General features: G+C 48.0%; 1 protein-coding gene across 1 annotated transcript; it reads right to left on the bottom strand.

The window, feature by feature from the left end:
• Window positions 1–1,500: 1,500 nt before the first annotated feature.
• Window positions 1,501–15,116, bottom strand: LOC110554885 (spermatogenesis-associated protein 31D3-like). Its single transcript, XM_060378806.1, has 6 exons — window positions 15,035–15,116; window positions 11,563–11,678; window positions 10,528–10,570; window positions 9,776–9,839; window positions 6,030–9,660; window positions 1,501–1,611 (listed from the first exon to the last, which is right to left on the bottom strand). Exons 1-6 carry the CDS (start codon window positions 15,114–15,116, stop codon window positions 1,501–1,503), a joined length of 4,047 nt encoding a protein of 1,348 aa, XP_060234789.1.
• Window positions 15,117–15,892: the final 776 nt, after the last annotated feature.

Below are 15,892 nucleotides of genomic sequence, written 5' to 3'. Positions count from 1 at the left end.
GGTGTGAGGACATGAGGCTACGTCAGACTGTCCTCAGCAGCTGAGGTTGGTTGTGGTTTGTGAGTAGTCGTGTTCAAAGAAGAAAAGAAGAAGAAAGAAATTAGATTCAGCGATCTCTCTCTCCCTCTTCCCTCTGCCCTTCTTTCTCTTTTATCTAGTGATAGGGGGTGAAACTGGTGGAATAAAGGGTAGAAAAGGAAGACTCCACAAAGCAGCAAAGACCAGCTACAAGCAAAGAAGAAACTAGATTCCGGAATCTCTCTCTCCCCTCTCTATCATTTCTCCCCTATGTAGTGATAGGGGGTGCAACTGGTGGGGGGATAAAAGGCTGATAAAAGGAGAACCCATAAAAGTAGTAAAAAGCAAACCACAGGCGGCAGCTAACCATGAATCTGGAGCGTTAGGGATAAAAATGGGCAGTGTGATTTCAAATGCCGTAGAGGAAAAGCATCAGGGAATGAAGGAATGGATTTTTTTTTCTTTTTTCAAGAAGCCAGAAAAAAAGTTTATTGTAGCTGCTACCACTGGGAGATTCTCCCCGCCTCTGCTTTTTCTTTTTTGTATATTCTGTTTCAGAAAAGGTTGGAAGGATGGCTGAGCAGTTGGAAAATTTTCAGTGGAAATGAAGAGGCCCGGTGGTGGTGGTGGTGGTGGGGGGAATGGCTCAAATGGGAAAACAAAATTGTCACTCTACTCTCTTTCTTTGGAAAGGTTTGCATTTGGTGGCTCAATGGAAAGGAAGAGCCTGTGAAGTGAGGAGCACTGGAGAAGAGAGAACACAAAGGCTCAGGCCTGGCAACTGAGCAAGATAGCGGGAGAGTCCTGCAGGAGGGAAGAGGGAAAGAAACTGCACCAGAGGGTGTGCAGGTCAGAGAAAAGCTGAGAAAGTGGGAGGACAATAAGATGAAACATCTCATTTCAAAAGAAAGGGTTAATCTTAAACCAACTGCACTCCCAAAATGGGAGGATGGGCAGCCCTTGGTTAAGAGATCACCATCAGCTTGGACGCTGCTGGTAAGGTTGAAGTCTGGCATTCCCAGATAGCCCCTGAGCTTGGTGCAAAAATGATGGACTCCCTTCCTTACCTGGGTTCTCTCCTCTCCTTCTGATCTGTGGAAATCCCAGATCCTCTGAGACTAACACAGCCCTCAGGGAAAAATACAGGTCCAGCTGTTTTCCTGATAAGAAACCCATTCAGTGTGTACCTGGGGATTCCTGGAAACACCCACCTCATGCTAATGAGATGTCTTGGTGCCTTGGGCTTTCAACCAATGACATTTAACCATATCTGGAGTTCTTGCCCCATTCATAGTATAATTAAGCACTGCGTTCCCCCTTTTATGATAGGGCTGTGGGTACATGTAAATGAAGTGTCCCTGGCAGCCCTAGTCCCATTGAATCAAACACATTCACTCTCAAAAACTCTCCCATTGCCCAAGTCCCTGTTTTACCTGAAATAAACGGGCTGCCATTATCTTTTCACTGGCTGAGATGCATCATTTACTCTGCGGAAGAATGGACTCCCTCCTTCCTGGAGAATTTGCTGCTGGACGCCTGGGGCTTGGCTGCTGGCCAAGCATCGAGCTGCTGACTGTCAAGCAGCAGCAGGACCTGCATCCAGCAATGAACCGATAAGCTACACAAGACATGGGTGTCCCCCCGCATCCTCTGCCATTAGCATGGCAACTTAACTGAAGGGCTACAACACTTGGGTGTCATCACTGGCTTTGGAACACCCAACTATGAATAGCCTCATTCTTTAGCAGAGGCATCGTTTTACCAGCTGCAGATAATTTCTGTGATTTTCTGACAGTGGGAAAAAGAAGAATCTACAAAGTAGCAAAGAGCAGCTACAAGCAGGCTCCACCTCACTCCCTCCTCTCATCTGTAGCACAGACTGATGACCAAGCGTGCCACCACACCAACCCTTTATATATATAAATATGAATGATTTATTTATTTACTATACATACAGTGTTCTGACTGCATGTACACCTGCGCACCAGAAGATGATACCAGGCGTCATCATAGAGGGTTGTGTGCCACCGTGTGGTTGCTGGGAATTGAATTTATGAGCCTCTGGAAGAGCAGCCAGTGCTCTTAACCTCTGAGCCAGATCTCCAGCCTGGCATTTGGGATTTCTGCTGGAGTTTCCAGAAGAAAAATTAGTGGAAATCAAAAACATCTTAATACGATAATTCTATGAGTTTTCTCATTCTCCTGCAACATCTGTACCTTTCAATGATTTTAAAAACTTTTCATTTGATGGTTCCCACTACTTAATTGCTCAAGTACCTTCTGCCGGCAAGCTGATTTTGACTAAGATTTTTCTGTGTTTCATCCTATAACCTCAACTTGTCTAGCAGTTGCAGGGACTGTGCCTTTATTCCAGTCTGGTTCTCTGTTTACCTCTTTGTCACAATGCAAATTGTGATTTGTCAGGGCTTTAAATAGTAGACAATGCATATCCTGCAAAGACCTGTTTTCCTAGTTTTGTCTCATTTTAAAGTGTGCTTAGCTCAGAGGCGCCTGACATGGGAAATTTGGGGAGAAGACAGACCATTGATTGTGTGTTATGCCTAGATCTCGAGACCCCCAAGAGACCACCAGGAACATGAGTCCGAAACACCAATGGTCTTTATTCAAGCTTGAGCTTGGGTCATAATCCTTTGTGTACAGCAGGTTGGGAGAACAACCCCGAGGTCTGGAGAGACTGGGTTTTTAAAGGGAAAAACTGCAAACAGGGACCTCCAAACCTGGGCGTTACATGATTGGACAAAAGGTAAAGGAATGAAATGCACTTTGACCTAGTTGGTTAACAGCACCTGGCCAAACCACAGAGAGAAACAGTTTGCCAAGAGGAATATTGTGTTGTTGGGAACAACTTATGTTTTCTTAACTGACCCTTTTTTTTTTTTTTTATCAGTCTGCCTCAGTTGCTGTGTCTAGCTGCAAGCTGCTGAGAATATTCAGTGTTTTGTTTTTCTCAGAACTTAAGGGTGGGAACCAAGGTAGTCCAGTAACAAGCTAAGATTGGATGGAGTCTGAGAAACAATAGAGTTAGTTCTGCTAATTTAACACTTTCACTTGTAGGGAATGAAGCTGGGCAGGCTCATTCGAAAATGTGCCAGGTAGTTTGCAGCCTTCTGTGCTTCTTAAGCCCAGCCAGGGACCAGGTGCAATTGACCTGTAACAGGGACAGATGATGGTGTGAGGCCGGCTGGAGACACCAGCATGGCCAGCCACAGGCAGGCTTAGGTGGAATCTGTAACTCTTGGAGGTGGGAGAAGGGGGACATTTTAGGATCGAGACCCCCAAGAGACCACCAGGAACATGAGTCCGAAACACCAATGGTCTTTATTCAAGCTTGAGCTTGGGTCATAATCCTTTGTGTACAGCAGGTTGGGAGAACAACCCCGAGGTCTGGAGGTCTACAACTTCTATGCAGGCTTAATCCTCTCTCTGGCCCATTCAGCACTGGAACAGCTCTGCCTAGGGGGTGGGTGGGTTGTCCTTTGCGGATGCAGGACCTGATCCTTCCCCTGACTGTAGACACAGACAGCTTTAGTGTTGGGAGATAGTCCCTTGCCAGGCTTCTGCAGATCCCCCTCATGTTGATTTCATCCCAGTGGGCCAGCTTTTGGTCCATATGCCACACTCGCTTCTTGGGTCTTTCAAAGGCTGCTGTGAGGTCATGGACAGCACAAGGCCCACAACCCAGAAAGCTACCCTTTTCTCAATATTTGTCTGCCCTTTGTTTTTTACTACAGGCATCATTTTAACACACACACACACACACACATGAAAGCACCAATAAGCCTGCCCTATGATTTTCTGAAGGAAGCAACAGTTGTCAGGGGAAGTTCTAGTTTCCTATACAAATGATTTCCTTACGTCTCTGGATGACACCAAATCCTGAGATTTTACTCTGCCTTCCTCCAGAAGGAACGGAGGTCGCTGGGTGTTGTCTTACAAAAAGACAACATGTGCAGGAGAGGAAGAGAGGAACAGCTGCACTGAGGCTGAGGAAGAAGAAAGCTTTTGACTATTTCTTGTTTGAACTCTCCGAGGTCTTCCCTGAGGGGAAGGAAATGGGGATAGGGCATGGTGGTTAGAACAGGAGGCAGAAATACCAAAGAGGTAGATTTGAAAGGATTTAACACATGTGGGCATATGCTGGCCATATACGGAGGAGTCAAAGGTTGGGCTCCCTAGAAGAGGGAAGGACAAGTGTCTGGTGATCTCGCAGGACTGAAACCATGTTGAATGACCCCACAAGTGGCACACCCTGTGACCAGATAGATGGCAGAGGAGTGGCAGGACAGATTGTTGGCTACACTGGCCGCATGGATATTTGGGCTTTACGTGTGCTCTGAAAATCTATCGCATCTGAAGCCACCTCCCAATCTGCACTGTTTCGGATGCCCTGCCTCTCAGTGCTGGCAGTGGTCAGTGAAGGAGGACTTGGAGAGACAACACACTCAGAGCAAGAGTGGAAATGTTTTCGCTCTGACGCCCACAAGACACCTCCACCCTGGCAATACAGTAAATGCTAAGAATGTTGCAGGATTTTTCTCATTCTTCCGTTGAGATGTGTGTAAAAAGACAGGTTTTGGGCTAGAGAGATGGCTCAGCAGTTAAGAGCATTGTCTGCTCTTTTGAGAGGTCCTGAATTCAGTTTCCAGCACCCACATGGTAGCTCACAACCATCTATTCTGGAGTCTGATGCCCTCTCCTGGCGTGCAGATAGACACTCGTATACGTAAAATAAACCTCCTCTAAAGGCAGGTTTCCGTGCAAGTTTGGTGAAATGAACATGTGAATCCATGGAATTTATGCCCAGATACCTGTAGTGAAGATACCCACTTCACTACAGGGACGTGAACTGCCGGTGACACTCCAAGGAGCCCATGCAGATCAAGGTGACATCATGCACACTGTGACACTAAGAATACACTGTCATCAAGCATGGATGGGAGCATTGGGTTACCCTCCCTGAAATGACTCCACGCCTGGCACAGGACAATCCTGCCAATGGTCCTCACACTTTGACATCAGAAAGCTATGTGGTACTCTTTTCAGCCTCAGGAAAGTGCCAACAAATGGATCAGGTAGTGGGGTTCGGTGAACATGTTGGGGTCACAGGATGAGATCTTGGTGCTTGAACAGCCAGCCCATCTGCCTCTTTTGGTCTTCCTCAGGAAGGACTTAGGGCGCACCTGCTTGCTTTGTGGCACATTTTCAAAAGTAAGGTGACTGCCTGGAGGACATTCCTCCCACTGAAAGCAGGGTCGAGGTGTGATTTCAAAAATTATCTTGCACACAGCCTGAAGAACTAAGCGGGAAGGAGTTCCCACAAGTGATATATTCTGGTTGTGAGAAAACGGTGAGGGTGTGCAGCAAGAAGTAGGCGCTGCCTCCTCCCAGATCCTGCCATCATACAGAATCTGACTCAGGACCAGAGGAAACACATACAAGGCACATCTTAGTTCACTAACAACTGTTCCAAGGAGTTGACTGAGTCATGGTATTCTAGGACACCTAACTGTCCTTGTCACACAAGGGTGACCTTGTACAAAGAACATCATTTTCAAGAATGTGGAGCAATAGAGGGAAGGTGTGGTCTGCCACACAGCATTATTGAGGCTACAGTAAGATGTGGGAAGCGGCCAACATCACAAAACACTGGGGAGTGAAGGTTCTTAGGGGTCCACATCATATCCCCCTTACAGTAAGAGCCGTGGGAGGAGGGGCATCTTTCAGAATATTTGGCGTCAGGAAGGTTGAACTAGTGTCCCATTGTCTAAGCATAAGCCTTGTTTATGTAAATCTCATGCCACACATGGGCACACATACTCAAAAAAGCAAATTTTCAGAAAATTTATTGGGAGAAATCAATACTGTCAACAAGGGGAAAATTACTGTTGGGCAGAAAACCTATTCCCAAGAAAACCTGGATAAGCATTTTGTTTGGGAAATGGAAACCTCCCAACAGTGTCTTCAACACAGAGAAGGGCAGCTGCAGGCACCTGACCAGCTCGACACCTATAGACAGGACCCTGGTGGGATTCGGTTTCCTGGGAAGCACACATGGGAGAGGTCTCCACCATCTTGGCTTCTCCCACAATGCCACACCTGTCAGGGGCTGCCTGCCCTTGTCCTGGGCTGCAGAACTCAGCCCTTTGCACTTGACAGCATGGAGCTTTGCCCCAGGAGTGGGGCCTCTGCACTGGCTCTGCCTCAGCCTGCCCTTGGACCTCCTGCTGAGCTTCTGCAGAGCCTATGAGGGGAGGCACAGGTGCCTGGGGACAGGGGGTGGCTGTCCCAGACCTGTGCCCCAGCTGTTTCCTGAGGAGCACCCCAGGGTCTCTCGCACATTTCTGAGCTTCACTGTTGCCACAAGACTCACATCTGCCTTGGGTGAGGCTTGTGCCTTTCGCAGACATTGGTGGGAAGCTGTCCTTAGCCAGGGGCCTTTGCTGCCCCTTGCGTTTTCTCCCAGGGGACAGCCTCTGCAGGAAACTCCTCACCTGGCTGGTGAAATGATTTTCTGGAGGCTGCCTCTTAGGGGCCAGGGCTGGGGAAGAGGAGTGTCCATGTGGTCCCTCTGGTGCCCTGGCCTGAACACTGTGTCTCTCCCCTCTGGTTGGGGATGTCTCCGAGCCTGCATCCCCTCCACCAAGCTTTTCTGCTTCAGTTGCCAGCGGGGACACTCTCCTGGCAGCTGGGGGGCAGTCCTTGTTCTGGAGCTTGCCTGGGACATGTGCAGGGACCCAGGGGCCCTGCCACGGCTCCATGCTGACCCCCACAGTGGGCAGGTGAGCATGCATCACCTGAGAGGCTGCCAAATCCCCACTGGGGGGCCCCTGGCCTTTGGAAGCCACTTCTTCTGAGGCAAAGGGCAGGGCAGGCAGGCCTGGCACCTGGATGTGTGCTCCACTCTCTGAGTTCAACAGGCCTCCTCTGGACACCTGACCCTTCTTGCCAGATGTCTCAGAGTTGTGGGGAGATGACATTTCCTGCAGGGATTCATTTGTGGCCACGTGGCTTCCTGAGGAGCATGTGCCTCGGGGGGCTGTGAAGATCTTAGTGGCCTGTGGGTGAAGACCAGGGAGTTCCTCTTTCTTGAGTAGCTCCATGGACCCCTCAGCCATGGAGCCATCTTCCCAGCTCTTCCTTTCTCCCCAAGGCCTCTGTGTGTTGGTGCTGGAAGCCAGTCTCTCATCTGTTGGCCCATCTGGGCTCATGGGCAGCTCTGGGCCGTGTCTGTTGTGTGATCCAAACTGTTGCAGGCTGCCTTTGTCCACCATACCGGGTGTCCAGGGCTGGACGGCCTCTCTGCCACTTGGAGCTTTTTGATCGACAAACACCTTCCTGTTCCCAGAGGCCGGCTGTATCTGGCCCACAGGCAAGCTAGCAGGGAGAGGCCCTCCTTGGATGGGGGCTAAATTCACTGTCCCCCTTCTGTCTCCACTAGTGTTTCTTTGGAGGAGTCTGGAGGACTTGTCAGAATCCAGTCCAGAAACGGTGTGTGAGGGACAGCGGAACTGAGAGAAAGAACCGGGTGGCTGTAGTTTTGTCAGGTAGGACTCTAAGGATTCAACTCTTTGGGGCTGACCAAATGCCATCCTCTTGCCAAAGGTCTTAATGTGTTCTTCCAACGCCTTTTCTTTGGTAGGACTCAGTGCCAAACTGTGCTGGTGTGTTTTCAGTGGGTCTTCATCCCCTGCCAATGGTGCCAGAGCTTTCGTTTGTTTGGGGGTTGTGTCAGGTGGAGGCTGTGCCGTGCTGACAGAACGTCGTGATTTGTCCACAGTGCCAAGGATCTCACCCTCCCTGGATTCTTTGGTTTTCTTGCCCAGATGCTCTTGCAGCAAAGTTTCACATTCTTTCTGGCACTGCTTGACCCATGAAGTCTTTGAAATCTTTCTAGACATACTTCCTGGTTTAAGTTGTACCTGTGCCTCGGAGCCTGGGTCTACACTGCCTTCTGTAGCCTCATTGGAGTTTCTCTGGAGATGATATTTTTGGTCTATCCTTGGACATTTTCTACAAACTTTGAGGTCTTCCTCCTTTGGAGCGTGACTATCTGAGTGCCTTTTATGGAGGCTTCCAGATCGGCTTAGAGCAAAGCTTGATGGGTTCCTGCTGGCACTGAGCTTATATAGAGAGATCCAGGAGAGTCCATGACTGTTCCCTGACTCGGCATCCTTAGCAAGCTCTGACCGAGGACACATGTGTGACAGGGACTCACTGATCCTGTACGGCAGGCCCCACCGGTGCTGGATGAGTCTCTTTCGAAGATGGTGCTCTAGTTTCCTCCGGACTTCTGTGGTGAGGGGGAAGTCTCCTGGAAGGATTAACCTGGGGCCATAAACCTTGGATGAGTTTCGGGTTGAGATCTTAAGAGGTGGATGACAGAAGCCTCCTGGGAATCTTTGGGCTACAGTAGGTAACCCCCCAAAACTTTCCAGTGCTTTTTGTAATAGGTTGAATTCCAGCTGGTGAATTTCAGATGGGCCAAGAGGCTGTGCCCACTCTTGGGGTCCGTGAAAACGCACCCCACAGATCCTAAGCTGGGACTGAGGAGAAGGTGGCAGGACTTGGATTACGGGGTTAGACTGGGCCTCAGACTTGGCAGAAGAGTCAGGTTTGGTCTGAGATTGAGGTAAGACTTGCGGCCAGACCTGCTGGTCACTCTCAGGCAAGGGAAGAGGTGTGGGGTGAAGAAGGGTGGAGTTGCCTGTGGAGGCCTTCGCCATTCCATTGAAATGGGTGCTTTCTGAGTAACTGTTTCTTGGGGCAGCATCCTCATGTTCCAGGAACTCACTGTGGAGAGAAGGAGGGCCCCAAAACAGCTGGATGTCTTTGATCTCTGATTGGTCTTCAGAATTCTTGGGAGGAGAGGGCTGCTGGTATAGCTGAGGACCCCCTGGCTTGTCTTTCCAGTTACCTGAAAGGCTTGTGACTTCTGAGTTCTTTGGACCAGCCATTGACACTGAGATTTGCTCTGACGTATTTAGTGGCATTGAAAAAAATTCTGCTTTCTCTTTTTCGTGTTTAGATGCAGTGAAGTCAGTCTCCCTTTTCTCTTGCCTCTTGAAGAGTGCCAAGATATCAGGGTTGGGAGAGGAAGGATCTCCTGTCTCTATAGTGGGGACCCTTGTGGGTCTCTGGTTTGAGCCTGGAGAAGCACAGGGGTCTAGAGGCTGCTTGTTAATAGAGTGTGCTTCCTGGGTGGCATGTGGAAGTGGAGGAGGAAAAGCATTAAGTGTGATATGGTTCAGTAATGCTGCAGGGTTTAAGGGAGCAGATGCCTGCGGTGACAGAGAGGCACTGAGTGGTGGGGGAGAAGGGAAGCCATCCAGAGGAATGATTTGGTGAGGTGAGAGGAGGGATGGGGAAGTTGATGAAGGCTGGGGCAGGGCTTCTGGAACTGGAAGTGCTGGTTGCTTTGCTGGGAGGTGAGAGAAAAGGTACAATGAGGTCTCTGTCGTGAAGGCTGTAGAAGGCAAATGGGACAGCAAGACAGCTTTGACTTGCAGGGGAGCCTGAGAGAGCAGGCAACTGGCCTGAGCATCTGCTTTGTTAGGTACGTGGCAGAAGGGATCTGGATGTAGTAGTTTGTGAAGGTCTGTGGGATCATGCAATTTGTCCAGGCTGTAAAGAGACACAAAGGCAGAGCATGACCTAAGTCCAGCATGTCAAAAAGAAAGCCTGCTGGCCAGGGTGGAGACCCAAGGAAAAAGGACTGGGAGATAGGGGAATGAGTCACCTCTGCAGTGTCGTCTGCAGCAGCCTGCTCCCTTCCTCAGAGGCTGTCTGGCCAGTCCTCCCACCTGGAAAAGGGGAACATGCATAATACACAAAGAAAATAGACACCGGAGGATCACGAGTGAGTACCTTTAAGGAAAATGTTCAAGGAGCTGGAGAGATAACTCAGTGGTTAAAAGCACTAGAGATTCTTCTAGAGGACTTGGGTTTGGTTCTCAGCACCCACATGGTGGCTCACAACCACCTGTCGGTCCACTTACAGGGCAGCTGATGTCCTCCTTCTGACCTCTGAGGGCCCCAGGCATTTTCGTGTGGATATACATGCAGGCAAAACACCCATACACATGTAATAAATAAATATATAAATCTTTTAAAAAGAAAGAAAACAAAAGCACTTAGGATAACCTGTAGGCTGTCTATGAGAACACTCAGAATGTTCGCACTTGTGTGTTTCACTTGTGAATCCCTCTACCTACCCGTGTTGTCCCGAGTGTCACTGTGCTGTGGCCACTGCCCAACATTGTCACTCCCTCCTACATATCTCACAGGAGCCTCAGGAGCTGTGCCCACTGCTCCAGACTGTCATTGTTTCAAGCATGAGGGAGGGGAGGGGAAGGGACTCAGACAGGTATCTTGGGTTGATCCTGTGGATCTGTGTCTTGGGAGTGACATCTTCAGATAATGAACCTGAAAGCTCATAGGAAGGACATGAGGGGGACCCCAGGAAGATGAGGTTGACAGGCAGAAACCTACCTTTAACTGCTTTCCTTCTTTTGCTCTCAGTTCTGCCCTTTGGCTGTAAAGAAAAGAGAAATACAATGGACACATGGGAATTGTTTGTATTGCTTCTCTTTGTTATATATTCGGAATTCCTAACCAGGATATCCTGAGGGCCATCGAATAAGCAAGATTTATTCATGCTATTTATTAACTTTAAAGATAATCACTCGTTTTTTGTTTTGTTTTGTTTTTTTTACCGTTTTTCTCCTTGGGAAACTAGAGGGGGACATGATGAAGTCAACACTTGGGGGTCTCAGCAAAAAGCCCTCTTCTTGATAGCCTGGAACTGGAAGCCAGCATATACGTCTCAGTTCTCACAAGGGCCGTGTGTGTAGCCAAAGATTGTGTACCAGGCTCTAATTAGGGGCCACCAAGCACTCAGCACTGTGATCCTGACCAGTTCATCATGGAAGGAGGCAGGTGAAGGGACACGTGATGTGAGAATGGATCATGGAATCCAGTGTCAGGAGAGGGTGGTCTCACTCCGAAAGCTCAAAGACTGCAGCCATGCCCCTAGGACCAGTTTTGTGCTTTGTTCTGGGAACTTCAGCCACACACAGGAAGGTGGACTGTGGGTTCCAGATGGGAACCTTAGTCCAACCTGATCCCTCTCATACCCTAGGACAGTGGTTTTCTCCCCCTTCTCCTTTTCTCTTCCCTTCCCCTTCACTCCTCACCCCTCCTACTTATCTTCCTCCCTCCTCTCTTCTTTTCTCCTCTCCTCCCTCTCTTTTTCTCTCCTCTTCTCCCCTCTTCCCCTCTTTTTCCCTCCTCTCCCCTTTCCTTCCCTTTCCTCCCCTCCACTCCTCTCCCCTCCCTCTCATCTTCTCCCTCCTCTCCTCCCTTCTCTCCTCTTCCCTCCCCTCTTCTTTTCTCTCCTCCCCTCCATTCTCCTCCCATGTTCCATCTCAGACATCCTTCTGACAACAGGCTCATCCCATAGCCAGAGAATAAAAGTGTATCACAGCAATGAAGAATCTCTCCTGGGAGCTCACCACACTTCCTTACCTGTGGAGTGTGTTTCTTCTCCCACGGTGATGGTGACTGTAAAACCAGTTTCAGGGACAGGTAGCAGAGGTACAGAAGCAGCAGCCCCAGTCCACTCAGAAAGGTGTAGTTGAGATCTATATAACAGGAAGCTGAGCCAAGGGTCAGCCATGTCTCAGCAAGGCTATTCAGAGATGAGAGTGTGTTCTCCATTGTATAAACAGCATGGCTGCCTGAGGTGACTGATCCTGAGGGTTCATGAGCTCAACTAAAGTCCCCAGCCTGCATCACAGAGCAGGGCAGTGTCACAAGGGTTTCTGAGGGTGGGGATGAGGGTGTGTCTTCAGCCCTTCCCCACCCCAAATTGCTCCTCAGAGCCCTCTGCCCAACCCTGCTGCTCCTTGTTTCCACCTGCTCTTTCTTCACACCATATTCCTCAGGAGAACTTTCTGTTTGTCCCATCAGCAACTCAGACTGTAACCCAGTCTCCTTGCTGTTTGGAGAACTTGATTTGGATCTCAGCAGTTCTGGTACCATATGAGGCCTGGAATTTTGCTTTGCCCAAACATTCACAGTCTGACTGGGATTCTTTCATATATGTGCCATTGTAAGACCTGGGGTCTCATAGCTCAGGAGTTCAAGATCATGCCCCTCCCAGAAACTCCCCCAGACCACGACTCGTTGCAAAAGCAAGAGGTTTATTAAACATTGTGCAATGGGGTCACCCCTGCTGGTCAGCTAAGAGTGGCCCCGGGAGACAAAGCCTTTACGTTTTTAAAAGAAAAATTGCGGGAAATTTGAAGTTGCAGTTTTGGCAATTTAGGATTAGATGAGGAAGCTATAAAGTAAGATAATTGATTAGTCTTAGGTGCTCAAACTTGGCCAGTTCTGCCAAGTGTGGATGCAGCTGCAATTGAAGGTGGGGGTGGTTAGCTCATCCTTGAAGATTAGGGCTGGCTTTGGCTGGAGGTCAGGAGCTACTCAGAAGAAGGATTGAGGCCGTCTGGGTTCGTTGCTAAGAAACACTATCTTGAAGACAAGGGTCTGGTCGTTCTTTTTGCTGAGTGAAGGTCATTGCTTGCTTGCTTTTTTTATATCTGTCCTCACAGATAGGGTCACATTTCTCCATTCTCTGGAAAGGTACTAAGAGGCTTTAGCTTAACCTGGACCTAAAACTCAAAACTATAGGCTTTAGAAGACATATAGGTTACAAAGTTAGTCTAACCCTTTCACCATCTGCAGAATGGTTATGTAAGACCTGGGGTCTCACAGCTCAGGAGTTCAATCGCGCCCTTCCCAGAAACTCCCCCAGACCAAGACTCGTTGCAAAAGCAAGAGGTTTATTAACCATTGTACAACGGGGTCACCCCTGCTGGTCAGCAAAGAGTGGCACCGGGAGACAAAGGCCTTTAGGTTTTTAAAAGAAAAATTGCGGGAGATTTGAAGTTCTAGTTTTGACAATTTAGGATTGGATGAGGAAGCTATAAAGTAAGATAATTGGTTAGTCTTAGGTGTTCAAGCTTGGCCAGTCCTGCCAAGTGTGGATGCAGCTGCAATTGAAGGTGGGGGTGGTTAGCTCATCCTTGAAAATTAGGACTGCGGGCTCTTGGCTGGAGGTCAAAAGCTAATCAGAAGAAGTCTAGGTTCGTTGCTAAGAAACGCTATCTCAAGGACAAGGGTCTGGTCCTTCTTTTGGTGAGTGAAGGTCATTGTTTGCTTGCCCTTTTTTTATATCTGTCCTCATGGATAGGGTCACATTTCTTCACTCTCTGGAAAGGTACTAAGAGGCTTTAGCTTAACCTGGACCTAAAACTCAAAACTATAGGCTTTAGAAGACATATAGGTTACAAAGTTAGCCTAACCCTTGCAGTTATCACCTCTGCCTGTTATATGTCTTTATTCTCGTGAATGTCAAGTACTAAACATTTCTGTTTGAGTCAGCTTTGAATGTCTTTAAGTGAGAGGGGCAGAGTTGGTTCATACAACTGGTATAAATATTAAATCATGTTAAATCATATATTTTTGTTCAATAATGTATGTTTTGTTAAATCATTTATTTTACGATATAACTATATATCATGTATTTTTTCTGCAGTTCGTGAAAACGTAATTGTGTTAAGACTTGTTTATGTTCTAAATACACACAGATCATTTGACAAATCAGAGTGCTAGTTTCATGTCTAAGAATCATCTTTCCTCCTTCTGTTTCAGTTGCATCATCATTTTCGACCCTGTTACTTCATACTATACCTTTGATAGAGACTGTCCCTGGCCATATTGTTGGTATAATTTTTTTTTAATGTATACACCTTACCCTTGTTCATTTAAATGCTGATTTCTCCCCCACCCCACCCCCAACTCTCTGGTTTCAATCTGGATATTGCATTGTGATACTCATTCTAAGCATCCTGTCTCAACTCTTGTGTAAACAGGAACAAAATAAAGCAACTGGACACAATGTTGAGCAGGGAGGAGCCAGAGGACAGGAAAGAGGGGAGGAACCAGAAGGCAGGAGAGGAGGGGGAGGAGAAGGAGGAGAAGGGGAGAGAGGAGAGCTAGGAGCAGAGCTGGAGGAGAGATCTTGGAGTATGTGGAGCTTGAACCAGACCTAAGATTTCACAAAAAGCAAGTATAATGTGGGAAGTCTAAATGTTAGGAAACTGAGGGCTTGGAGGTTTAGGAGGGAGTAAATATTGCCCAGCATTGTGTTCTAGGTTAACTAAAAACCCAGTCTCTGTGGTGATTTGGTTATACAGCTGTTTAAGATTAGCAGCAAGCTTTACTGGAAGATAAACCAATAGTAAATATTAATAACTGCCTACAACAGCATATAAACAATTGCACTGGAATTTTGCTATTCCCTCAGGGGGGGCTGGCTGTTGGTAAGCTCTGAGGGTGAGTCTTAGGGTCCTTGATGACAGAGTGCAACCCAGGAGTGTCAAAGCCTTAGAGAGGAGCCTGGGTGAGGACCCTCAGTGATTGGCCATTGTCCACTCTGTGTAATGGAAATATCCCAAACTATTATGTTATCCAAGCAGCATTTCTCCTCAGAGTTAGATAACCTGTTCTAACAAAGAACTTATGGTTTGTTCAAGTTAGAATGCGTCTGTTTCCTTGTTTCTCACCTCTTTTGCCATGCAGTCATGTTGTATGCCTCTGGGCCTTGGTAAGTTCTCTTATGAGTTTGGGGTGAGGCTCTGGTGCTACATTCTCCTGATGAACAGACTTGTGTATTCAAAATAGTGTCATGATGATATAGACGGGGTCCATCACTGTACGTTAGTCTTCGTTCTGCGATAAAACACCTAAGATAAAGGTAAGAAAAGCTTTGGGAGCTCGTGCTTTTAGACAGCTTATTTCCGGTCAGATTGTTGTGGTGCTTTGGGAATGTCACGGTGCCAGTGTCTGGCTGTGGCAGTGGCCTTGCTTGTCACAGACAGAAAGGAAAGCCAGACAACCAGGGACCAAGAGCCTCATCACCCCCTCAAGGTACGTCGCAACCTCCTAACTTCTTTCTCCCGGGCCTCGACTTTCCCACATACTGGTGACCAAGGCAGGAGCACATAGGTGGACATGCCGTATGCCAGATATGATTTATGAGGTGTGTCATTCTTGAATACTCACTTTCCCTTTTTTCATGCCATTAATTTTCTATGGTTTCTGTGGACGAATTTCAAGGTACTCCTCACTGTTTTTTGTTGTTGTTTTGTTTTGTTTTTCCCTCACAACACGAGTGTGACCTTGTACGGAGCTTTTTCGTTCAAGGCGGCACCAGAAGGCTCTGTTGAGTCTTCCTGTTCTTGAAGCATTCTTCCGTAAGTTCGACTCAGGGACATGAGTGATGGGTAGGTAGAATGCACATCCTGCTCTCAGCCTCCTGGGTGGACAGCAGCTGTGGTACTGCTTCGCTGGGAGGAACAGCCCCGTGTGATAATGTTCTAGATGCCCCTGGTGCACGTCTGTCAGCACAAAGACCTCCCTGCTTTCTATAGCAGTGTACCTTCATCGGAAGCCTCTTGACCTAGCCTGCTGCCTCTTCCACCAGATATCTCTGGCTTAGCACGTTGCCCATCTCCCCACGATCCACTAACTATACCCCATCAATACCCCACTCCCCAGCCCACTCCAAGTTCACCTAGTACATTTTTAAAAATAGTTTATTTAATTTTATCTTATGTGCATTAGCGTGAAAGTGTCATATCCCTTGCAACTGGAGTTACAGACAGTTGTGAGCTGCCATGTGGGTGCTGGGAATTGAACCCTAGTCCTTTAGGAAGGACAGACAGTGCTCTTAACCACTGAGCCATCTGTCCAGCCCTCACCCAGTACATTTTTTTACTCATCCTTTTCT

This window comes from Meriones unguiculatus, chromosome 3 (genome assembly GCF_030254825.1).
Source record: "Meriones unguiculatus strain TT.TT164.6M chromosome 3, Bangor_MerUng_6.1, whole genome shotgun sequence".
Taxonomy (NCBI): domain Eukaryota; kingdom Metazoa; phylum Chordata; class Mammalia; order Rodentia; family Muridae; genus Meriones; species Meriones unguiculatus.
Note: the sequence above shows the minus strand (reverse complement) of the source record. Positions and strands in the feature narration are given on the sequence as shown.

Coding starts and splice junctions, on each gene's coding strand:
- LOC110554885 (XM_060378806.1), bottom strand. CDS start 15,116: ATGTCCACCTATGTGCTCCTGCCTTGGTCACCAGTATGTGGGAAAGTC. Junction 11,679..15,034: donor AGAAGTTAGGAGGTTGCGAC/GTACCTTGAGGG, acceptor CCTGTTATATAG/ATCTCAACTACACCTTTCTG. Junction 1,612..6,029: donor ATAGGTGTCGAGCTGGTCAG/GTGCCTGCAGCT, acceptor TGCTGGATGCAG/GTCCTGCTGCTGCTTGACAG.